The following is a 21,154-nucleotide window of genomic DNA, read 5'->3' as shown; positions in this document are numbered from 1 at the left end:
GCATTGCTGAGGCCTGGGGACGCTGCGGGGGACGCCAGAAGGTGAGAATATCAGAATTTTTTATTTTAATTCTTTTTTTTAACAGGGATATGGTACCCAGAGCCTGGAGGAGAATCTCCTCTCCTCCAGACCCTGGGTACCATCCGCAAATTTTTCGCTTACTTTGCGCATGGTGGGCATAGCGGTAAGTAAGTGGAACAATGCATATCTATGTGTGCAGAATTCTGACGATTCCGCAAAAAGAATGAGCATGCTGTGTATTTTTCTGCGATGCAATTACGCAGCATTAGCACAACATGTGCGGAATGCCATTGAATGCAATGGGTTGCTTATTTTATTTGTTTTCGCGGCAAAAACACATACAATCCACTGGGATTCCGCAATATTCATAAGATTAATTTTCCAACCTCTCAAGTCAGAAGTTCCTGACAACTGACTTAGAATTCAACTGTGCTCCAACATTTACATACAGTATGTTACTGTCCACACATCCAATGGAGCTGAAAATGATGTTTGCAGGAAGAGATGGGTTGTAGGGTGTTGAGAAACCCCTTTGTAACATTCCCCTATAGACTTCAAAGAATGACAATCATAAAAACACACTAGCCATCAAGTGTGACAAACATGCAAAAAGTGAACACACTGAACAAAAAGTAGCCAAATAATGGTATTGAGAACTTTTCCAGGTATGTGTACCTTTTTTCTGTTGTTCCAATTTTAGTTGAAGAGAGTTAAGTCTTCCATTCAAAGCTGACATTTGAAGTTTTAAAGCTTCATATCCTAAAAAAAAAAAGATTGTAAGAACAATGTGACATAACTTTGCATGATTTGCATTTTGTATGACAGAAAGCTGATCAGTAGGTTTCACTTCATCCAGAGAGGTTCAATGTACTGCCCTCATCCTGTATCTAAATATGTTGTTGACCCCAACAAAGTAGTTTGTAGGCACCCTTCCCAAAACCTGTTAGCGTGGGTGGTCTGGAGCTAGGAACCTCCGGAAGTGGATCCTCTGGACCTGACACCGAGGGGCCCCGGGCGAGCTGCCAGACAGAACCGACCCCTATACAGGGACCATTAGGAGCAGGTCCAGGGGTTCGAGTACCACGGTAGCCAGTACCGAGAGGGGCAGCTCAGGATGGACCGGAGTAGGACGGCAAGGACCCTGAAGGCAGGACTGGAGTAGGACAGCAGGAACACTGGAAGCTGGACTGGAGCAGGACAGCAGGAGTACTGGAGGCAGGACTGGAGTAGGATGACAGGAACACTGGAGACAGGACTGGAGATGAGAACAAGGAACACAGATAGAGGAACTGAGAGGCTGCTGCCGGGAGCAGCCGAGAACGGAACTGCAGAAGCAGAGAGCACACGAAGAAGCGAGGTCAGAGTGCTAGGAAACACAACGATCAGGCGCCTCACTCAGGGGGAAGCGGCCTGATATGGCCCCGTCTGGTCAGCCATTGGTCCAAAGGTGCTTCCGGGTCAGGGCACAGCCGGAGCATAAGAAGCAGGAAGGAGGCGCGGCCGCGGCCTATGGCGAATGCGCATAGCATGCAGGGAAGGCATCGGTCGCGTGCCCGTCTCAGGTGACCGCCGCGGCCATTGGGTGGAGAGAGGCTGCGGCGTGGGAGCGGAGGCTGACTGCGGCGTGGGAGCGGAGAAGTGTAACAGTACCCCCCTAAGCCGCCCCCCCGGAGGTCAGCAAGAAACCTCTTGAGGATACGGGGAGCTGTTGTGAGTTCATTTTCTGGTCCAGTAGTGAGTTCTCCTTCCAGGCTCCCTCTGGTGGTAACAGGAGGTAGAAATCTGCCACCTGAGAATGAGGATGACGATTGGACCTCAGGAATCTCAGATTGGATTTAAGACAGCCGATGCCCTACTCTGGTGCTGGTGATTCTTTCTGCTTGTCAAGTCTTGGTTCTCAGCTCTGTTCCAGTCATCTAAAGCTAAGTTTCTCTGCTAATGTTCTCACTTGATTTTGTTGTTCTATTCAGTTTTTTGTGTGGTCAGCCAGCCCCGGCTTGGGCTGTGCTGAATTTCCACTCTTATTTATCTATATTTGCCAATTTGCTTTTTGGCCCTTATTAGATTGGCCTCTTTTTGCTCTGTCTCAGAATATTTCAGAGTGCTGATATAGTGGGAGAAGTCTAGTGACTTCTAGTGAAGTCTAGTGACAGGGTTAATTTTGTTATCAGAAGTGTTGGACATTATTTTGTAGGGTTTTGGGCAGATTGCAGACAGTGTCTTTCCTTTCCTTTCCTTTCTAGTTAGTTTGGGCCCCATCGTTTGCTCAGCCTATTTTCCTACCTGTGTTTGTGTTTTCATCTTGTTTCACCGTCAATACATGTGTGGGGGCTGTCTATTCCTTTGGGGTCTGCTCTGGGGCAGTTAGTTTTCCCTTTTCTTGCTTTAGGCTTATTTGGTTCTCCGGCTGTGACAAGGCATCTAGGTTCATCGTAGGCATGCTCCACGGCTTCTGCTAGTTGTGTGATAGGATCAGGGATCTGCAATCTGCATAGTTACCAACCTCTCTGTTTTTTCTGGGCTTATCATGTTTAGGTTTTTTCCTCCTCGGTGACCCATTCATAACAGAATCACCAGCCATACCACAGATTCTAGGATACTCAAAAGCAGGAAGAAGTTGTTTAAAAAAAAAAGTGTCAGAATTTTTTTTTATATATTTTTCCTCTTTTTCTCTGGAGCCGTAGGAGGATTTTTTTTCTTTTTTCCCTAATGGAGAATAAGCAATTGTCTGATCGTGTGGAGCAACTTGTTGCTGAAGTGCAGGGAATTTCCACCTACCTCATTCAGTCACATGCTGCTGAACCTAAGATCCCTGCTCCTGATGTGTTTTCTGGGGATCAGTCTAAATTTCTTAATTTTAAGAATAATTGTAAATTATTTCTTGCCTTGAAGCCTAACTCATCGGGGAGCTCTGTGCAGCAGGCTAAAATTGTCATCTCCTTGCTGCGTGGCGATCCCCAGGATTGGGCTTTTTCTCTGACACCTGGAAATCCTATTCTGACTAATGTGGATGCATTTTTTCAAGCCTTGGGTTTGTTGTATGATGAACCTAATGCCGTTGATCAAGCTGAGAGAACAACCAGGGTCAGGATTCTGCAGAGTTATACTGTCAAAAATTCCAAAAGTGGGCGGTCCTTACTACATGGAATGATAGTGCTTTGGCAGCTCTCTTTCGGAAGGGTTTATCAGAGACCGTAAAAGATGTTTTGGTGGGATTTCCTGTTCCCTCTGGTCTGGATGATTCCATGTCATTAGCCATTCAAGTTGATCGGCGTCTACGTGAACGTAAAACTACACGGGAGGCGCTGCCACCTTTTGAACAAACGTCTGAAACTATGCAATGTGATGGGGTTTTGTCTAGGGCGCAACGTCAGGAGTTTAGCAGGCGTAATAAGCTGTGTTTTTTCTGTGGAGATGCCTCTCATACTATTTCTGTCTGCCCTAAACGAGAGAAATGTTTTGCACACACATTTGCTGTGGGCAGTGTATAACCTAAGTTCCTTTTGGCAATTACTCTGATCTGCTCCTTATCCACGTTTTCCACTAAGGCTTTTGTGGATTCAGGAGCAGCGTTGAATCTGATGGATTTGGACTTTGCTAAACGTTGTGGTTTTTTCATGACGCCTCTGCGGACGCCTATTCCTTTGAGGGGTATTGATGCTACTCCTTTGGCGGAGAATAAACTGCAGATTTGGACCCAGGTGATAATTCGAGTTACTCCAGACCACCAGGAAAATTGTAAATTTTTGGTGCTGCATAATTTGCATGATACTATTGTTCTGGGTTTTCCCTGGTTGCAAACTCATAATCCAGTTTTGGATTGGAAATCTGGGTCTGTGGTTAGTTGGGGTTGTCAGTGTGTTCTTAGGGACGCTCCTGTTTTCTCCACCTCTCCTCAGTCTCATGATATTCCTGATTATCTGGCCGATTTTTCTGATGTATTTAGTGAGAGTAAGTCTGCATCTTTGCCTCCTCATAGGAGTTATGACTGTGCAATTGAGTTGATGCCTGGGTGTAAATTTCCCAAGGGTTGGCTTTTCAACTTTTCAGTACCCGAACATGATGCTATGCGATCCTATATTAAGGAGTCATTGGAGAAGAGTCATATTGGACCATCCTCGTCACCTTTAGGTGCTGGGTTTTTTTGTAGCCAAGAAAGATGGTTCATTAAGACCGTGTATTGATTATCGTTCCCTTAACAAGATGATGGTTAAATATCAGTACCCGTTACCTCTGATGTCTGATTTGTTCTCCAGAGTTAAGAGTGCCTGCTGGTTTACTAAGCTTGACCTCAGGGGGGCGTATAATCTTATTCGCATCAAGCACGGGGATGAATGGAAGACGGCGTTTAATACTCCGGAGGGACATTTTGAGTACCTGGTGATGCCTTTTGGGCTCACTAATGCCCCTTCTGTCTTCCAGTCCTTTATGAATGATATTTTCCGTGACTTGGTGGATAAGTTTTTGATCATCTATCTGGATGATATTTTGATCTTTTCTAGTGATTGGGATTCTCATGTGGAACACGTCCGGACTGTGATTCGGATTTTGAGGGAGAATTCCCTGTTTGAATGCCTCTTTGGTGTACAGAGGATTTCATTTTTGGGATTTATCTTGTCTCCATCGACTATTGAAATGGACCTGGCCAAGGTACAGGCCATTTATGATTGGCTTCAGCCTACTTCTTTGAAGGCCCTCCAGAAGTTTTTGGGTTTTGCTAATTTCTATCGTAAATTTATAGGTAATTTTTCTGGTATTATCAAACCACTGACTGATCTGACCAAGAAGGGCGCTGATGTGCTGAATTGGTCTCCTGGGGCTGTCTCAGCATTTCAGGAGCTTAAGCGGAGATTTACTTCAGCTCCGGTTTTGCGGCAACCTGATGTCTCACTTCCATTTCAGGTGGAGGTAGATGCTTCTGAGATTGGTGCAGGAGCTGTTTTGTCCCAAAAAGACCCTGTGACTTCTAAGATGAATCCCTGTGCTTTCTTTTCTCGAAAGTTCTCCCCATCTGAACGCAACTATGACGTTGGGAATCGGGAATTGTTGGCCATGAAAGGGCATTTGAGGAGTGGAGACATTGGTTGGAGGGAGCTAGATATCAAGTTGTGGTCCTCACCGATCACAAGAATTTGACTTATCTGGAGTCGGCCAAACACTTGAATCCTAGACAGGCTAGATGGGCCTTGTTTTACACACATTTAAATTGGGTGGTCTCTTTTCTTCCAGGCACTAAGAATGTTAAGGCAGACGCCCTTTCTAGGAGTTTCTTTGCTGATTCTCTTAATGTGACCGAGCCTACTACCATCCTAGGTGAGGGGGTAGTTCTTTCTGCCATTTCGCCCGATTTGAGACGTGCCCTAGAGGAATTTCAGGAGGATAAACCTGAGCGTTGCCCTATGGGAAAATTGAATGTTCCTGCCCAGTGGAGAAAGAGTGATGTCAGAAATTCATTGCTCCGCTTTGGCTGGTCATCCAGGTATTTTTGGTACCAGAGATTTGGTGAGTCGGTCCTTTTGGTGGCCTGCCTTATCTCGTGATGTCAGAAATTTTGTACAGTCCTGTGGGACTTGTTCTCGGTCTATACCCTGTTCTCATTCTAGTGGGTTGCTGATGCCCAAGAGGCCATTGACCCATATCTCAATGGATTTTATTTCTGATCTTCCTGTCTCTCAGAGAATGACTGTTATCTGGGTGATTTGTGATAGATTTTCGAAGATGGTCCATCTCCCAAAGTTGCCATCTTCAGCTGAGTTGGTGCCCTTGTTTTTACAACAGGTGGTTCGGTTACATGGGATTCCTGAGAACATTGTGTCGGACAGAGGAGTCCAGTTTGTTTCCAGATTCTGGAAAGCCTTTTGTTCCGTTCTGGGAATTCAGTTATCCTTCTCCTCCGCGTTTCATCCCCAGACCAATGGACAGACTGAGAGAACAAACCAGACCTTGGAGTCTTATTTAAGATGTTTTATATCTGCTGATCAGGATGATTGGGTCTCATTTTTGCCCTTGGCCGAATTCGCAGTGAACAATAGAGCTAGTTCTGCCACTTTGATGTCACCCTTTTTCTGTAATTTTGGGTTTCATCCTCGATTCTCTTCAGGGCAAGTGGAATCTTCGTCCTGCCCAGGTGTGGACACTGTGGTTGAGAGAATGCAGCAGATAAGGGACCAAGTGGTGGATAAGTTGTCACTCTCTCAGGAAAAGGCCCAGCGATTTTCCAACTGGGATAGGACCATTGGTCCCTGGTTTAAAGTGGGTGATATGGTTTGGTTGTCGTCTAAGAATATTCCTATGTAGGTTGCATCTCCAAAATTTAAGCCAAGATTTTTTGGACCGTATAAGATTTTGGAGATTCTTAATCCTGTTTCTTTTCGATTGGCTCTTCCAGTTACGTTCAAGATCCATAACGTATTTCACAAGTCTCTGTTGAAGAGGTTTGTTGAGCCAGTGGTTCCTATGGCAGCACCTCCTGACCCTGTGTTGGTTGAAGGCAATGTGGAAAATGAGGTAAAGAAAATATTGGATTCTCGTTTGGTTAGACGGAGACTCCAGTATTTAGTCAAATGGAAGGGTTATGGCCAGGAGGATAATTCTTGGGTCTCTGCCTCTGATATTCATGCCAATAGATTGGTTCGTGCTTTTCACCGGGCCCATCCTGATCGGCCTGGTGGCGTGGATGAGGAGGGTACTGTTGTGAGTTCATTTTCTGGTCCAGTAGTGAGTTCTCCTTCCAGGCTCCCTCTGGTGGTAACAGGAGGTAGTGAGGCTGATTTAATCAGTAGAAATCTGCCACCTGAGAATGAGGATGACGACTGGACCTCAGGAATGTCAGATTGGATTTAAGACAGCTGACGCCCTACTCTGGTGCTGGTGATTCCTTCTGTTTGTCAGGTCTTGGTTCTCAGCTCTGTTCCAGTCATCTAAAGCTAAGTTTCTCTGCTAATGTTCTCACTTGATTTTGTTGTTCTATTCAGTTTTTTGTGTGGTCAGCCAGCCCCGGCTTGGGCTGTGCTGAATTTCCACTCTTATTTATCTATATTTGCCAATTTGCTTTTTGGCCCTTATTAGATTGGCCTCTTTTTGCTCTGTCTCAGAATATTTCAGAGTGCTGATATAGTGGGAGAAGTCTAGTGACTTCAGGGTTAATTTTGTTATCAGAAGTGTTGGACATTATTTTGTAGGGTTTTGGGCAAATTGCAGACAGTGTCTTTCCTTTCCTCGCTAGTTAGTTTGGACCCCCATCGTTTGCTCAGCCTATTTTCCTACCTGTGTTTGTGTTTTCATCTTGTTTCACCGTCAATACATGTGTGGGGGCTGTCTATTCCTTTGGGGTCTGCTCTGGGGCAGTTAGTTTTCCCTTTTCTTGCTTTAGGCTTATTTGGTTCTCCGGCCGTGACAAGGCATCTAGGTTCATCGTAGGCATGCTCCACTGCTTCTGCTAGTTGTGTGATAGGATCAGGGATCTGCAATCTGCATAGTTACCAACCTCTCTGTTTTTTCTGGGCTTAGCATGTTTAGGTTTTTTCCTCCTCGGTGACCCATTCATAACAGGGAGCATTGATATTCTCCCGAGGCTCCCAGGATCTCTCCTCAGGACCAAAGCCCTTCCAATCAACAAGAAAGTCCTACCTCTAACACTCTTCACAGCGAGAATGTCCTGCACTTCAAAAACATCATCGGCACCCACCGGCTGAGGACCAGGATCAAGCGAGGAATGGAAGCCATTCAGCACCAGAGGCTTCAGGCGAGAGACGTGAAAGGTGTTCGGGATCCGGAGCGAAGCAGGCAACCTCAATTTGTAGGAGACTTCGTTAATACATCCCAGAATTTCAAACGGACCAATGTAGCGTGGACCCAATTTGTAGGAGGGCAGTTTTAATCAGACAAATTTGGAGGAAAGCCAAACCTTGTCCCCAACACGATACGGAGGATGATCCAACCTCTTTTTGTCCGCATAGTTCTTCATCTGATCAGCGGATCTCTTGAGTGATGTGTTGGTTTCAGCCCAAATCTTAGAAAATTCAGAGGACAAAGCGTTGGCAGCAGGTACCTCGGAGGCAGGAGTTATCGGAAGAGGAACATCAGGATGTCTGCCAAAAACAATGAGGGGCCCTGGGCGAGCTGCCAGGTGGAACTGACCCCTATACAGGGACCGTTAGGAGCAGGTCCAGGTTTTCGAGTACCACGGTAGCCGGTACCAAGAGGGGCAGCTCAGGATGGACCGGAGTAGGACGGCAAGGACACTGAAGGCAGGACTGGAGTAGGACAGCAGGAACACTGGAAGCTGGACTGGAGCAGGACGGCAGGAGTACTGGAGGCAGGACTGGAGTAGGACGACAGGAACACTGGAGACGAGAACAAGGAACACAGATAGCGAAACTGAGAGGCTGCTGCGGGGAGCAGCCGAGAACGGAACTGCAGGAGCAGAGAGAACACGAAGAAGCGAGGCCAGAGTGCTAGGAAACACAACGATCAGGCGCCTCCCTCAGGGGGAAGCGGCCTGATATGGCCCCGTCTGGTCAGCCATTGGTCCAAAGGTGCTTCCGGGTCAGGGCACAGCCGGAGCATAAGAAGCAGGAAGGAGGCGCGGCCGCGGCCTATGGCGAATGCGCATAGCATGCAGGGAAGGCATCAGTCGCGAGCCCGTCTCAGGTGACCGCCGCGGCCGTCGGGTGGAGAGAGGCTGTGGCGTGGGAGCGGAGGCTGACTGCGGCGGAGTGGTGTAACAAATCCAACACACAAGCATCCAGGGAAAATGTCCTAGTTGCCCACATCCAGCTACTGTTAATTTTACTAGTGTCAACTTTTTTTTCACAATGCAAACAGTTTAGAAATCAGCTTGAAGACTTAGATCTTGCTTCAGTAAAACCAGACTATCAATTCTAATAACTGACTTGTATTAAGGGTAGTCATTCAGATGAATGATGAGACTAAAAAATGGATAAAATGCAGCAAGAAATATGGATTGTGAATCCATAAAAAAAATTTAAATGGCAACAATACTGTATAATAGTGAATAATTGTTTACTACGAATATCAAAACTGTTATATTATGGGGTTCAACCCTTTCTTCAGGCTCATAGGGGGCATGCTGAAGTCAGAGATGCCTGATTCATTAAAAGGAGCTCACTTGTTTTACAAATTATACATATATATATAGTTGCATGCAATAGATTGTATACCACTGGTAAAAATTACTGTTTTTGTGTTAAGCAAGTTACAGATTAATTGATATCTAAAAGGCCTACTGTTAAAGGTGACACATTTCCATTGTATTTTAGGCAAATACCTATATACACTGCTGAAAAAAATAAAGGGAGCACTTAAACAACAGAATATAACTCCAAGTAAATCAAACTTCTGTGAAATCAAACTGTCCACTTAGGAAGCAACACTGATTGACAATCAATTTCACATGCTGTTGTGCAAATGGAATGGACAACAGATGAAAATTAATGACAATTATCAAGACACACTCAATAAAGTAGTGTTCCTGTTGGTGGGGACCACAGACCACATCTCAGTACCAATGCTTTCTGGCTGATGTTTTGGTCACTTTTGAATGTTGGTTGTGCTTTCAAACTCATGGTAGCATGAGACAGACTCTACAACCCACACAAGTGGCTCAGGTAGTGCAGCTCATTCAGGATGGCACATCAATGTGAACTGTGGCAACAAGGTTTGCTTTCAATGTTCAGTGTGTTCCTGGAGAGGTAGCGTGCTGCCAAAAATTATGAAATTAAAGCAAGCTTAAAAATTATTTAATTCAATAAACATTCGTTTTGCTCATTTTTTGGGTGATTGGCACCCTGTTTAATGATTATAGGGAAACAATCGTTACTATAAATTGAATTTCATGATAATCTGCCACTTTACCCGGAGTGCACAACTCCAGTTCTCAAGGGCCACAACAGTGCATGTTTTCAGGATTTACTTAGTATTGCACAGCTGATAATGTAACCCCTTCACGACATGAACAGTATATGTACGGCCATATCGGGTCTCCCCCTTTGATGTGGGCTCCGGCGCAGAGCCCAGATCTTTCCTGACACGACATCTGATTTAAACAGCTACATTTAACACAATGCATTTAAAACAGCGGCATTTAACACGATCGAGCCCTAAGCACGACAGTAATTGTGCCTAATGTTACCCGATTCACATGACCACGGGTCGCCGATGGGTTGGCAGGACAACTCAAAGTCCGCAGCAGACCCCTATGGTTGTCATTGCCAAATTGCTATGAGCACCACTGAGTGGTCGATGCTCATATCAAGTGGGCATTTCTGCTATACAGAGCGGGGCTGAAGAACAAGTGATTGGATGATCGCAGCTTCTAGTCTCCCTTGCAGACTATTGAGACAAGTGAAAAGTAAAGACAAAAAACGATTTTAAAAATATTTAAAAAATTTAAAAAATATAAAAGTTTAAATTACCCCCCATTATTCCCATTCAAAATAAAACAATTAAAAATAAATAAAAAAGACACATATTTGGTATTGCTGTATTCAGAATTGTCCGACCTATCAATATATAAAAAGAATTAATCCAATCGGTAAACGGCGTAAAAGAAAAAAAGTCAAGATGCCAGAATTACTTTTTTGGTTGCTGCAACATTGCATTAAAATGCAATAAAGGTTGATCAAAAGATCATATCAACACCAAAATTGTATCATTAAAAACATCAGCTCAGCACGCAAAATATAAGCCCTCACCCAGATCACGAAAAATGGAGATGCTATGGGTCTTGGAGGATGATTCCATTTTTTTTTAGCAATGCTTAGATTTTTTTTCACCACTTAAATAAAAAAGAACCTATACATGTTTGGTATCTACAAACTCACAATGACCTGAAAATTCATAATGGCAGATAAATTTTAGCATTTGGCTAACATTGTAAAAAAAAAAAAACAATTGAGGAATTGTACTTTTTTGCAATTTCACCGCACTTGAATTTTTTTTTCCATTTTCCTGTTCATTATATGGTAAAACCAAATAAAAATCGTATCTCGTCCCGCAATAACCTAGCCCTCACTTGGCCATATTTATGGAAAAATAAAAAGAAAATATGGCTCTCGGACTCTCGGAAGATAGGGAGCAAAAAACAGAAACGCAAAGCAAAAATGGGCTCTGGCGTGAAGGGGTCAATCACCTGCACAGGTAATGTTTTGAACACCTTGTGCAGTGCTAATGAAATCCTTAAAAGATGCACTGTTGGTGGACCTTGAGGATTGGAGTTGTCCATCCCTGCAGTATACGCTAAGATTGAACATGCATTGTTTTTGCATAGATAGGTTCCACCAGAGCAATTTACTATCTGCCCCAGTCTGTCAATACGACTGACATAAATAAAACATTAACATACATATACCTGTTAAAGTACAACTCATCCTGAAAAAATGTGTACATATAAATCAACAAAACTAATAACATAAATGAGAAACTCTTACAGTCCTGAAAGCCAGAACTGCTTCATAGTGTGCTCTACAATAACCATGTACCTGCAGCTCCACTTTCACCTTTTTCACCTGGAGGCCCCTGTTGTCCTTGTCTTCCTTCTGGCCCAATTGCACCTTGTAATCCAGGTGGTCCTAAAGGAAACGTATTATTAGGCTTAGAATTAAAATTCGCATGAACCAGGTGACCTGTTTTTTCATTTCCAGAAGCACTTCCATATGCATGATTAATGAGAAACTCACAACAATACTCACTGACAAGATAAATAATTTGAAAAAATCTGTTCACCCTGGGCTCAATACATTAGACATACAAAGTTCACCATACCGCTGCTACATGTGCAGAATCCTATAGGCTCTGATTCTTCTTAACTTTTCCCAACCATTGTGTAGGTGTCATGATCCAGTCCGGGTTTTGAGTCCTGTCTGCCCTTTTCCTGGGCTGATCATGTCAAGGGTTAACTTTGCCTGGCCTCATTTTGGATTAAGGTTTGCCATTTTTTTCCTGCTGCGTTCTGAAGGCTATGACAGTTATATTTTCTGCATTCGGCGTGAGCATCTGACTTTGTCCCCCACTCCCTGTCCCGACTCAGTGTTTCCCTTTCATGTTTAGAACTCCCTGGTATTGACTGGGTTTGGACCCTGACCTGCTGTTTATCTCTTGTCTTTGGCATATCTGCTCCTGACTGGTACTGACCTATTTGGCTTGCTTCTGACTTTGTGTTTGTTTATTCCTTTGGTACTGTGCTTCAGACTAATATCGACTCGGCTTGTTTGACTTATCTGCTGCCACCTGGTGGCAGCCTCGCTGCTGCAGTGCAGGTCCGCACTTGCTGTGTGCAGTCCTCCCTCCACTCTATTGCCATGCAGTGGAGCTTGCATCAATCTACATAGCAGCAGCATGACATTAGGTTTTAACTCCATCTGATCTCCCCTCCTCTTTTGCTTTCACTTCCCTAGTTGTACCCCATTATATTTTTCTTCCCATGACACAGTCGACAACCTTGTTAGGACCTCATTCCTAATTACCAGAGATACCCTTTAGCATGACCGCAGAGAAGTTGGTTTTGGATCATGCTAAGACCCCATTTACCATTCACCTTTCAATTCTTGAAGTACCTTAATGACCCACTTTTGGATTGTTTGCTCATACTTCCAATACTCAAACCTTTACCGTTACTTGATATGATATTTTCCCATCATCTTACTTGCATTTGGTCACCTGTTTGATTTTCCTTATGTCTGCCGTTTGTCACGTTTTCTTTTTCTGTATTCAAAAAGTTTGCACTTTTGTGATAGTGAAGCATTATTACTTTGTCTTCAAACTTTTCAATAAAAATCAACAGTTTAAAAATTATTTATACTATAATAAGAGTGATAATGAATCTATGTAGTTTGGTAGAATCAAAATTCACATTAGATTTGATATGGTAAATAGCTCATGATGATGGTAACATTCTATAAATCTATTGTATTGCTGAATAACTATTTAGAAATGCTAATAATATAAATTCACCTGTGTCGCCTTTCTCCCCTTTAGACCCATTCTTCCCGTCTACTCCTGGTTGACCATCCTTCCCCGGAGCTCCACATGTAATTATGGAACAGGAACTCTGTGTATCTTGACAAACTTGTGTAGCAGATGACACACAGAACAGAAGAAAGCAAAGAGCCAAAATAACCTGCATTTTCCAAACTCTGGGTATCTGTAGAGGAATATAGTTTATTAGAAACAATGCTTACATAGATTATGCACATAGAAAGTGTCTAAACTTAATTTATATTACCATTTTCAAAGAAATGTCTGAACATTTGAACCCCTTTTAACCCCGTTATCTCCGAAGGTGGTTTGCACGTTAATGACCAGACCACTGTTATTTTATGTGGTTATAACTTTAGGACAAGTTTTTTCTCATAACATATTGTACTTTATGATTGTGATAAAATTTCTTTGATATGACTCGTTTATGTGTGAAAAAAATTGAAGTTTGGTGAAAATTTTTAAAACTTTTAATTTTCCAACTTTGAATTTTCGTGCCCTTAAATCACAGAGATATGTCACACAAAATAGTTAATAAGTAACATTACCCACATATCTACTTTACATCCGCACAATTTTGGAACAAATTTTATTTTTATTAGAAAGTTATAAGGGTTAAAAGTTAACCAGCAATTTCTCATTTTTACAACAAAATTTACAAAGCCATCTTTTTTAGGGACCACCTCACATTTGAAGTCCCTTTTATGAATCTACAGTATATGATAGAAGATACCCCTGTAGGTGCTCAAAACACATTCAAGAAGTTTATTAACCCTTCAGGTGCTTCACAGGATTTTTTGGAATGTGGAAAAAAAATGAACATTTAGCTTTTTTTCACAAAAAAAATTACTTCAGATCCAATTTTTTTGTTTTAGTTTGACAATGGTAACAGAAAAAAATGGACCCCAAAATTCATTTTGTAATTTCTCCTGAGCACGTCGATACCCCATATGAGTGAGAAAACCACTGTTTGGGCACACGGCAGAGATCAGAAGTAAAAGAGAGCCATTTGACTTTTTGAATATAAAATTTCCTGGAACAATTGGCAGAAACCATGTCGCGTTTGGAGAGCCTCTGATGTGCCTAAACAGTGAAAATCCCCCACCAGTGACACAATTTTGAAAAGTAGACGCCTCAGGGAACTGATGTAGATATGTGGTGAACACAGTGAACCCTCAGGTACATCACAGAAGCTTATAACGTTGAGCCGTAAAAATACAAAAAATCAAATTTTCCCCACAAATGTTTTTAACCGAAAATATTGCATTTTCATAAGGATAACAGGAGAAATTGCAGCATTTGTTGTGTAATTTCTCCTGAGTATGATGATACCCAATATGAGGGAGAAAACTACTGTTTGGGTACATGGCAAGACTTGGAAGGGAAGGAGCGTCATTTGATTTTATGAATGCAAAAATTTCCTGGAATAATTAACGGATGCCATGTCGCATTTGGAGAGCCATTGATGTGCCTAAACAGTGGAACCCCCCACCCTCAAGTGACCCCATTTCGAAATGTATTTAGAGGTCTGGTGAGCACCTTGAACATCCAGGAGCTTCACAGAAGTTTATAATGTAGAGCCATGAAAATAATAAAATCACATTTTCCCCACAAAAATGTAACAGGAGAAATTGCACCATACAATTTTTTGTGCAATGTATGCTGAGTACACCAATATCTCATATGTTGGGAATTACTACTTTTGAGTTACACTGCTAAACTCAGAAGGGAAGAGGCACCATATAGGAGTTCAGATTTTGCTGGAATTCTTTGAGAGTACCATGGCACAGTGGCAGAGCCCCTGAGGTGTCAAAACAACAGAAACCCCTATATGTGAACTCATTTTACAAACTACACTCCCCAATGAATTCATCAAGTGGTGTAGTGATCATATTAACACCACATGCGCCTCACAGAATTTTATACCACTGAGCGGTGAAGAAAGAATAATTTACATTTGTACCACTAAATTGTTGTTTAGCCCCAAATTTTTAATTTTTCTAAGTGCTAATAGGAATTTTTTTTTACAACAAACTGATGTCAATTTATTCCTGAGTGCACTGAGTGCATAAATATCTTACATGTAATTGGGAAATATTTTTCATGCACAGTGTAAAGCTCAGAAGGCAAGGAGCGCCTGATTTTACTGTTATGGTTTGCAGGTGCCATGTCCCACTAGGAGAGCCGATGATGTGCCATAACAGCAGAACCCCCCCATAAGTGACCCCATTTTACAAACTACACCTTTCAATGAATTCATCTAGGGGTGCAGTGATCATATTGACACCACAGGTGTGTCACATAAATTTATACCATTGGCAGTGAAGAAAAATGATCTACATTTTTACCACCAAAATTTTGTATTAGCCTCAGATTTTACATTTTCACACAAGAAGTGAGTCAAACTGGCATAAAAATTTGTCCCACAATTTCTCCTGAATGTGGCGATGCACCATATGTGGCGGGACAGTACTACTAAGGTTGGTTTCACATTAGCATTTAACCCCTTCACCCCCAAGGGTGGTTTGCACGTTCATGACCGGGCCAATTTTTACAATTCTGACCACTGTACATTTATGAGGTCATAACTCTGGAACGCTTCCATGGATCCCGGTGATTCTGACATTGTTTTCTCGTGACATATTGTACTTCATGATAGTGGTAAAATTTCATTCAAATAACTTGCGTTTATTTGTGAGAAAAACGGAAATTTGGCAAAAATTTTGAAAATTTCGCAATTTTCCAACTTTGAATTTTTATGCCCTTAAATCACAGAGATACAGCACACAAAAAACTTGATAACTAACATTTCCCACATGTTTACTTTACACCAGCACAATTTTGGAACCAAAATTTTTTTTTGTTAGGAAGTTATAAGGGTTAAAAGTTGACCAGCGATTTCTCATTTTTACAACACCATTTTATTTTTAGGACCACATCACATTTGAGGTCACATTGAGGGGTCTATATGATAGAAAATACCCAAAAGTGACACCATTCTAAAAACTGCATCCCTTAAGGTGCTCAAAACCACATTCAAGAAGTTTATTAACCCTTTAGGTGCATCACAGGAATTTTTTTGAATATTTAAAAAAAAATGAACATCTAACTTTTTTTCACAAAAAAAATACTTCAGGTTAAATTTTTTTTATTTTACCAAGGGTAACAGGAGAAATTGGACTGGAAAAGTTATTGTGCAATTTGTCTTGAGTACGCTGATACCTGATATGTGGGGGGGAACGACTGTGTCGGCGCATGGCAGAGCTCAGAATGGAAGGAGCGCCGTTTGACTTTTTCAATGCAAAATTGGCTGGAATTCAGATCGGACGCCATGTCACGTTTGGAGCGTCCCTGATGTACCTAAACAGTGGAAACCCCCTACAAGTGACCCAATTTTGGAAACTAGACCCCCCAAGGAACTTATCTAGATATGTGGTGAGAACTTTGAACCCACAAGGGCTTTACAGAAGTTTATAACGTACAGCGGTACAATTAAAAAATCATATTTTTTCCACAAAAATGATCTTTTCACCCCAATTTTTATTTTCCCAAGGGTAACAGGACCCTAAAAGTTATTGTGCAATTTGTCCTGAGTACGCTGATACCCCACATGTGGGGGTAAACCACTATTTGGGCTCATGGCAGAGCTCGGAAGGGAAGCAGCGCCATTTGACGTTTTTGGCTGGAATTGAGATCGGACATCATGTCGCGATTGGAAAACCCCTGATGTACCTAAACAGTGGAAACCCCCCACAAATGACACCATTTTGGAAACTAGACCCCCTAAGGAACTTATCTAGATGTGTGGTGAGCACTTTGAACCCCCAAGGGCTTCACAGAAGTTTATAACATACAGCCGTACAATTAAAAAATCATATTTTTTCCACAAAAATGATCTTTTCACCCTCAATTCTTATTTTTCCAAGGGTAACAGGACCCTAAAAGTTATTGTGCAATTTGTTCTGAGTACGCTGATACCCCACATGTGGGGATAAACCACTATTTGGGCTCATGGCAGAGCTCGGAAGGGAAGCAGCGCCATTTGACGTTTTTGGCTGGAATTGAGATCGGACACCATGTCGCGATTGGAAAACCCCTGATGTACCAAAACAGTGGAAACCCCCCACAAATGACACCATTTTGGAAACTAGACCCCCCAAGGAACTTATCTAGATGTGTGGTGAGCACTTTGAACCCCCCAGTGCTTCACAGAAGTTTATAACGCCCGGGCGTGAAAATAAAAAATTCGTATTTTTTCCACAAACATGATCTTTTAGTCACCATTTTTTTATTTTCCCAAGGGTACCAGGAGAAATTGGACCCCAAAAGTTGATGTCCAATTTGTCCTGAGTATGCTGATACCCCATATGTGGGAGGAAACTACTGTATGGGCACACGGGGCTCGGAAGGGAAGTAGTGACGTTTTGGAATGCAGACTTTGATGGAATGGTCTGCGGGTGTCATGTTGCCTTTGGAGAGCCCCTAATGTACCTAAACAGTGGAAACCCCCCACAAATGACCCCATTTTGAAAAGTAGACCCCCTAAGGAACTTATCTAGATGTGAGGTGAGCACTTTGAACCCCGAAAGGCTTCACAGAAGTTTATAATGCCCGGGCATGAAAATAAAAAAATCGTATTTTTTCCACAAACATGATCAATTAGTCGCCAATTTTTTTATTTTCCCAAGGGTAACAGGAGAAATTGAACCCCAAAAGTTGTTGTCCAATTTGTCCCGAGTACGCTGACGCCCCATATGTGGAGAAAACTACTGTATGGACACACGTCGGGGCTCGGAAGGGAAGTAGTGACGTTTTGGAATGCAGACTTTGAGGGAATGTTCTGCGGGTGTCATGTTGCCTTTGGAGAGCCCCTAATGTACCTAAACAGTGGAAATCCCCCACAAATGACCCCATTTTGGAAACTAGACCCCCTAAGGAACTTATCTAGATGTGTGGTGAGCACTTTGAACCCCCAAGGGCTTCACAGAAGTTTATAATGCCCTGGCATGAAAATAAAAAAATCGTATTTTTTCCACAAGCATGATCAATTAGTCCCCAATTTTTTCATTTTCCCAAGGGTAACAGGAGAAATTGGACCCCAAAAGTTGTTGTCCAATTTGTCATGAGTACGCTGACACCCCATATGTGGGAGAAAACTACTGTATGGACACACGTTGGGGCTCGGAAGGGAAGCAGTGACATTTTGGAATGCAGACTTTGATGGAATGGTCTGCGGGTGTCATGTGCGTTTGGAGAGCCCCTGATGTACCTAAACTATTGAAACTCCCCACAAGTGACCCCATTTTCGACACTAGGCCCCCCATGGAACTTATCTAGATGTGTGGTGAGCACTTTGAACCCCCAAGTGCTTCACAGAAGTTTATAACGCTCGGGCGTGAAAATAAAAAAATCATTTTTTTCCACAAAAATGATATTTTCGCCCCCAATTTTTTATTTTCCTAAGGGTAACAGGAGAAATTGGACCCCAAAAATTGTTTTGTAATTTGACCTGAGTAGTCTGATACCCTACATGTGGGGGTAAAACACTGTTTGGGCACATGGCAGAGCTTGGAAGGGAAGGAGCACCATTTGACTTTTTCAACTCAGAATTGGCTGGAATTGAGATCAGACGCCATGTTGCATTTGGAGAGCCCCTGATGTGCCCAAACAGCGGAAACCCCCAATTCTAACTCCAACCCGAACCCCAACACACCCCTAACCCTAATCTCAGCCCTAACCCTAGCTCTAACCCTAACCCTAGCCCTAACCCTAACCCTAGCCCTAACCCTACCCTTAAACCTAATGGAAAAATGGAAATAAATACATTTTTTTTATTTTATTATTTTTCCCTAACTAAGGGTGTGATAACGGGGGGTTTGATTTACTATTTATGGCGGTTTTTATGTTTGGCGGCTGTCACACGCTAAAAGACGCTTTTTATTGTAAAAATAGTTTTTGCATCACCACATATTGAGAGCTCTAATTTTTCCGTATTTTGACCCACCGAGTCATGTGAGGTCTTATTTTTTGCGGGACGAGTTGACGTTTTTATTGGTACCATTTTCGGGCATGTGACATTTTTTGATCGCTTTTTATTCTGATTTTTGGGACGCAGAATGAACAAAAACCAGCGTTTCATGAATTTCTTTTGGGGGGTGCGTTTACACCGTTCCGCGTGCGATAAAATTGATAAAGCGGTTTTATTCTTTGGGTCAGTACGCTTACAGCGATACCTTATTTAGGTCTTTTTTATGTTTTGTCGGTTTTATGCAATGAAAACTATTTTATATAAAAAATAATTATTTTTGCATCGCTTTATTCTGCGAGCTATAACTTTTTTATTTTTTTGCGGATGATGCTGTGTGGCAGCTCGTTTTTTGCGGGACAAGATGACGTTTTCAGCGGTACCATGGATATTTATATGCGTCTTTTTGATCGCGCGTTATTACACTTTTTGTTTGGTGGTATGATAATAAATCATTTTTTGCTTCGTTTTTTATTTTTATTTTTTAAGGGGTTCGCTAAAGGGGTTAACTAATGGGACAGTTTTATAGGGCGGGTCGTTACGGACGCGGTGATACCTAATATGTGTACTTTTATTGTTTTTTTTTTATTTCTAAAAAATGGATTTATTTGGGGGAATATTTTTTTTTTTTTTCTAATTTATTTGGCGATTTTTTTAAATTTATTTTAACACTTTTTTTAATTTTTTTTTTACTTTATTAAATAGTCCCAGGTGGGACATCACTGTCCTGTGACAGATCGCTGATCTGTCACATCACAGATCACTGTGACAGATCAGCAATCTGTCACAGGCACTGCAGAAGGCTTCCTCATGCCTGCGCTTTGCAGGCACTGAGGAAGCCAGCTTCCTGCAGGCCCCCGAAGGCCCCCGTCGCCATCTTGGATTCGGGGGCCTGCAGGAAAGGAGCCCCCGGCAGCAGCGCTGCACATTGCGCTGCCGTGGGGGGCTCAGGGAAGCAAGGAGGGAGCCCCCTCCCTGCCGATGCTTCCCTTTAACCCCCGGTACACCGCGATCATGTTTGATCGCGGTGTGCAAGGGGTTAACGTGTCGGGGGCTGTCCGTGACTGCCCCTGACACATTGTGCCGGGTGTCAGCTGTGATAATCAGCTGACACCCGGCCGCGATCAGCGGCGCTCACCACGTGGGCGCCGCTGATCGCGGTAGGCGTACTATCCCGACCATGGGCATAGGGGCCCGGGTCCCATGGATGGGATGGTACATCTCATGTCAGAAAGGGGTTAAGGCCACAGCGTCGGCCTGCGCACGGCCACCGCTAAGTCCCGCCCCCTGCCGCGCCTCCGCCGGTAGCTCCGCCTACGGGTGCATGACGCTGCATGCGTCCTGTGTCCCCTATCTTTAGCACTGGGGACACAGGCCGTGCGCAGGTATGCATTTGGCAGTGCATGCGTCCTTTTGATGGGTGCGCCGAACAGCACCAAACGCAACCTGTTGCATTTTGGTGTGCTCGGCGTACCATCAAAAGGACGCATGGGCCGCCAAGCGCATACCTGCGCACAGCCTGCTTCCCCAGTGCTAAAGATAGGGGACGCAGGACGCACGCAGTGTCATGCGCCTGTAGGCGGAGCTATCGGCGGAGGCGCGGCAGGGGCGGGGCTTAGCGGCGACCGTGCGCAGGCTGACGCTGCAGCCTTAAACCCTAATGTGAAACCACCCTTAGCCATACAGAGACACTCAGGAGGAACAGAGCGCTATTTAACTCTTGGAGTACAGATTTTCCTAGAACAATTTGTGGACTCTATATACAGAGCCCTTAATGGATAGAAGAGCAGAATCCCGCCTAAATTGACCCTATCTTGGAAACTAAACCCCATAGAGAATTTATCTACAGATGTAGTGACGATTTTGACTCCATGGTTATGTTCCAGAAAAAAGCAGCAATGAATGTTGCTGAGTGAAAACTTCAAACTGCATTGTAGTGACCAGTATGTTGCAGTCACCAGTACGTTAAGCCCAACCCGCGCTTCTGGAGACATGCATCCGTAAGTTATGCATGCTCTTATGGCTTCAGAAATGCCAATTGTGGATGATTCAGTTGTGGCCAAAAGGATTGACACCCCTGCAATTTTGTCAGATAATACTCATTTTCTTCCT

At 43.2% G+C, this 21,154-nt stretch overlaps 1 protein-coding gene across 2 annotated transcripts in view; it reads right to left on the bottom strand.

Moving 5' to 3' along the window:
- Positions 1-21,154, bottom strand: part of LOC141088646 (pulmonary surfactant-associated protein D-like) — a 263,348-nt gene that overhangs the window by 43,492 nt on the left and 198,702 nt on the right. For both annotated transcript variants that reach the window (XM_073574789.1, XM_073574788.1), the window contains exons 2-4: positions 12,994-13,183; positions 11,523-11,612; positions 697-780 (exon numbers count right to left, since the gene is read on the bottom strand). In XM_073574789.1, coding sequence (XP_073430890.1) covers positions 697-780; positions 11,523-11,612; positions 12,994-13,165 — 346 coding nt within the window. In that variant the 5' untranslated portion in view covers positions 13,166-13,183. The remainder of the gene's footprint in view (positions 1-696; positions 781-11,522; positions 11,613-12,993; positions 13,184-21,154) is intronic.

This window comes from Dendrobates tinctorius, unplaced genomic scaffold (assembly GCF_039654945.1).
Source record: "Dendrobates tinctorius isolate UK_male_01 unplaced genomic scaffold, ASM3965494v1 ptg000040l, whole genome shotgun sequence".
Classification (NCBI taxonomy): Eukaryota; Metazoa; Chordata; class Amphibia; order Anura; family Dendrobatidae; genus Dendrobates; species Dendrobates tinctorius.
Note: the sequence above shows the minus strand (reverse complement) of the source record. Positions and strands in the feature narration are given on the sequence as shown.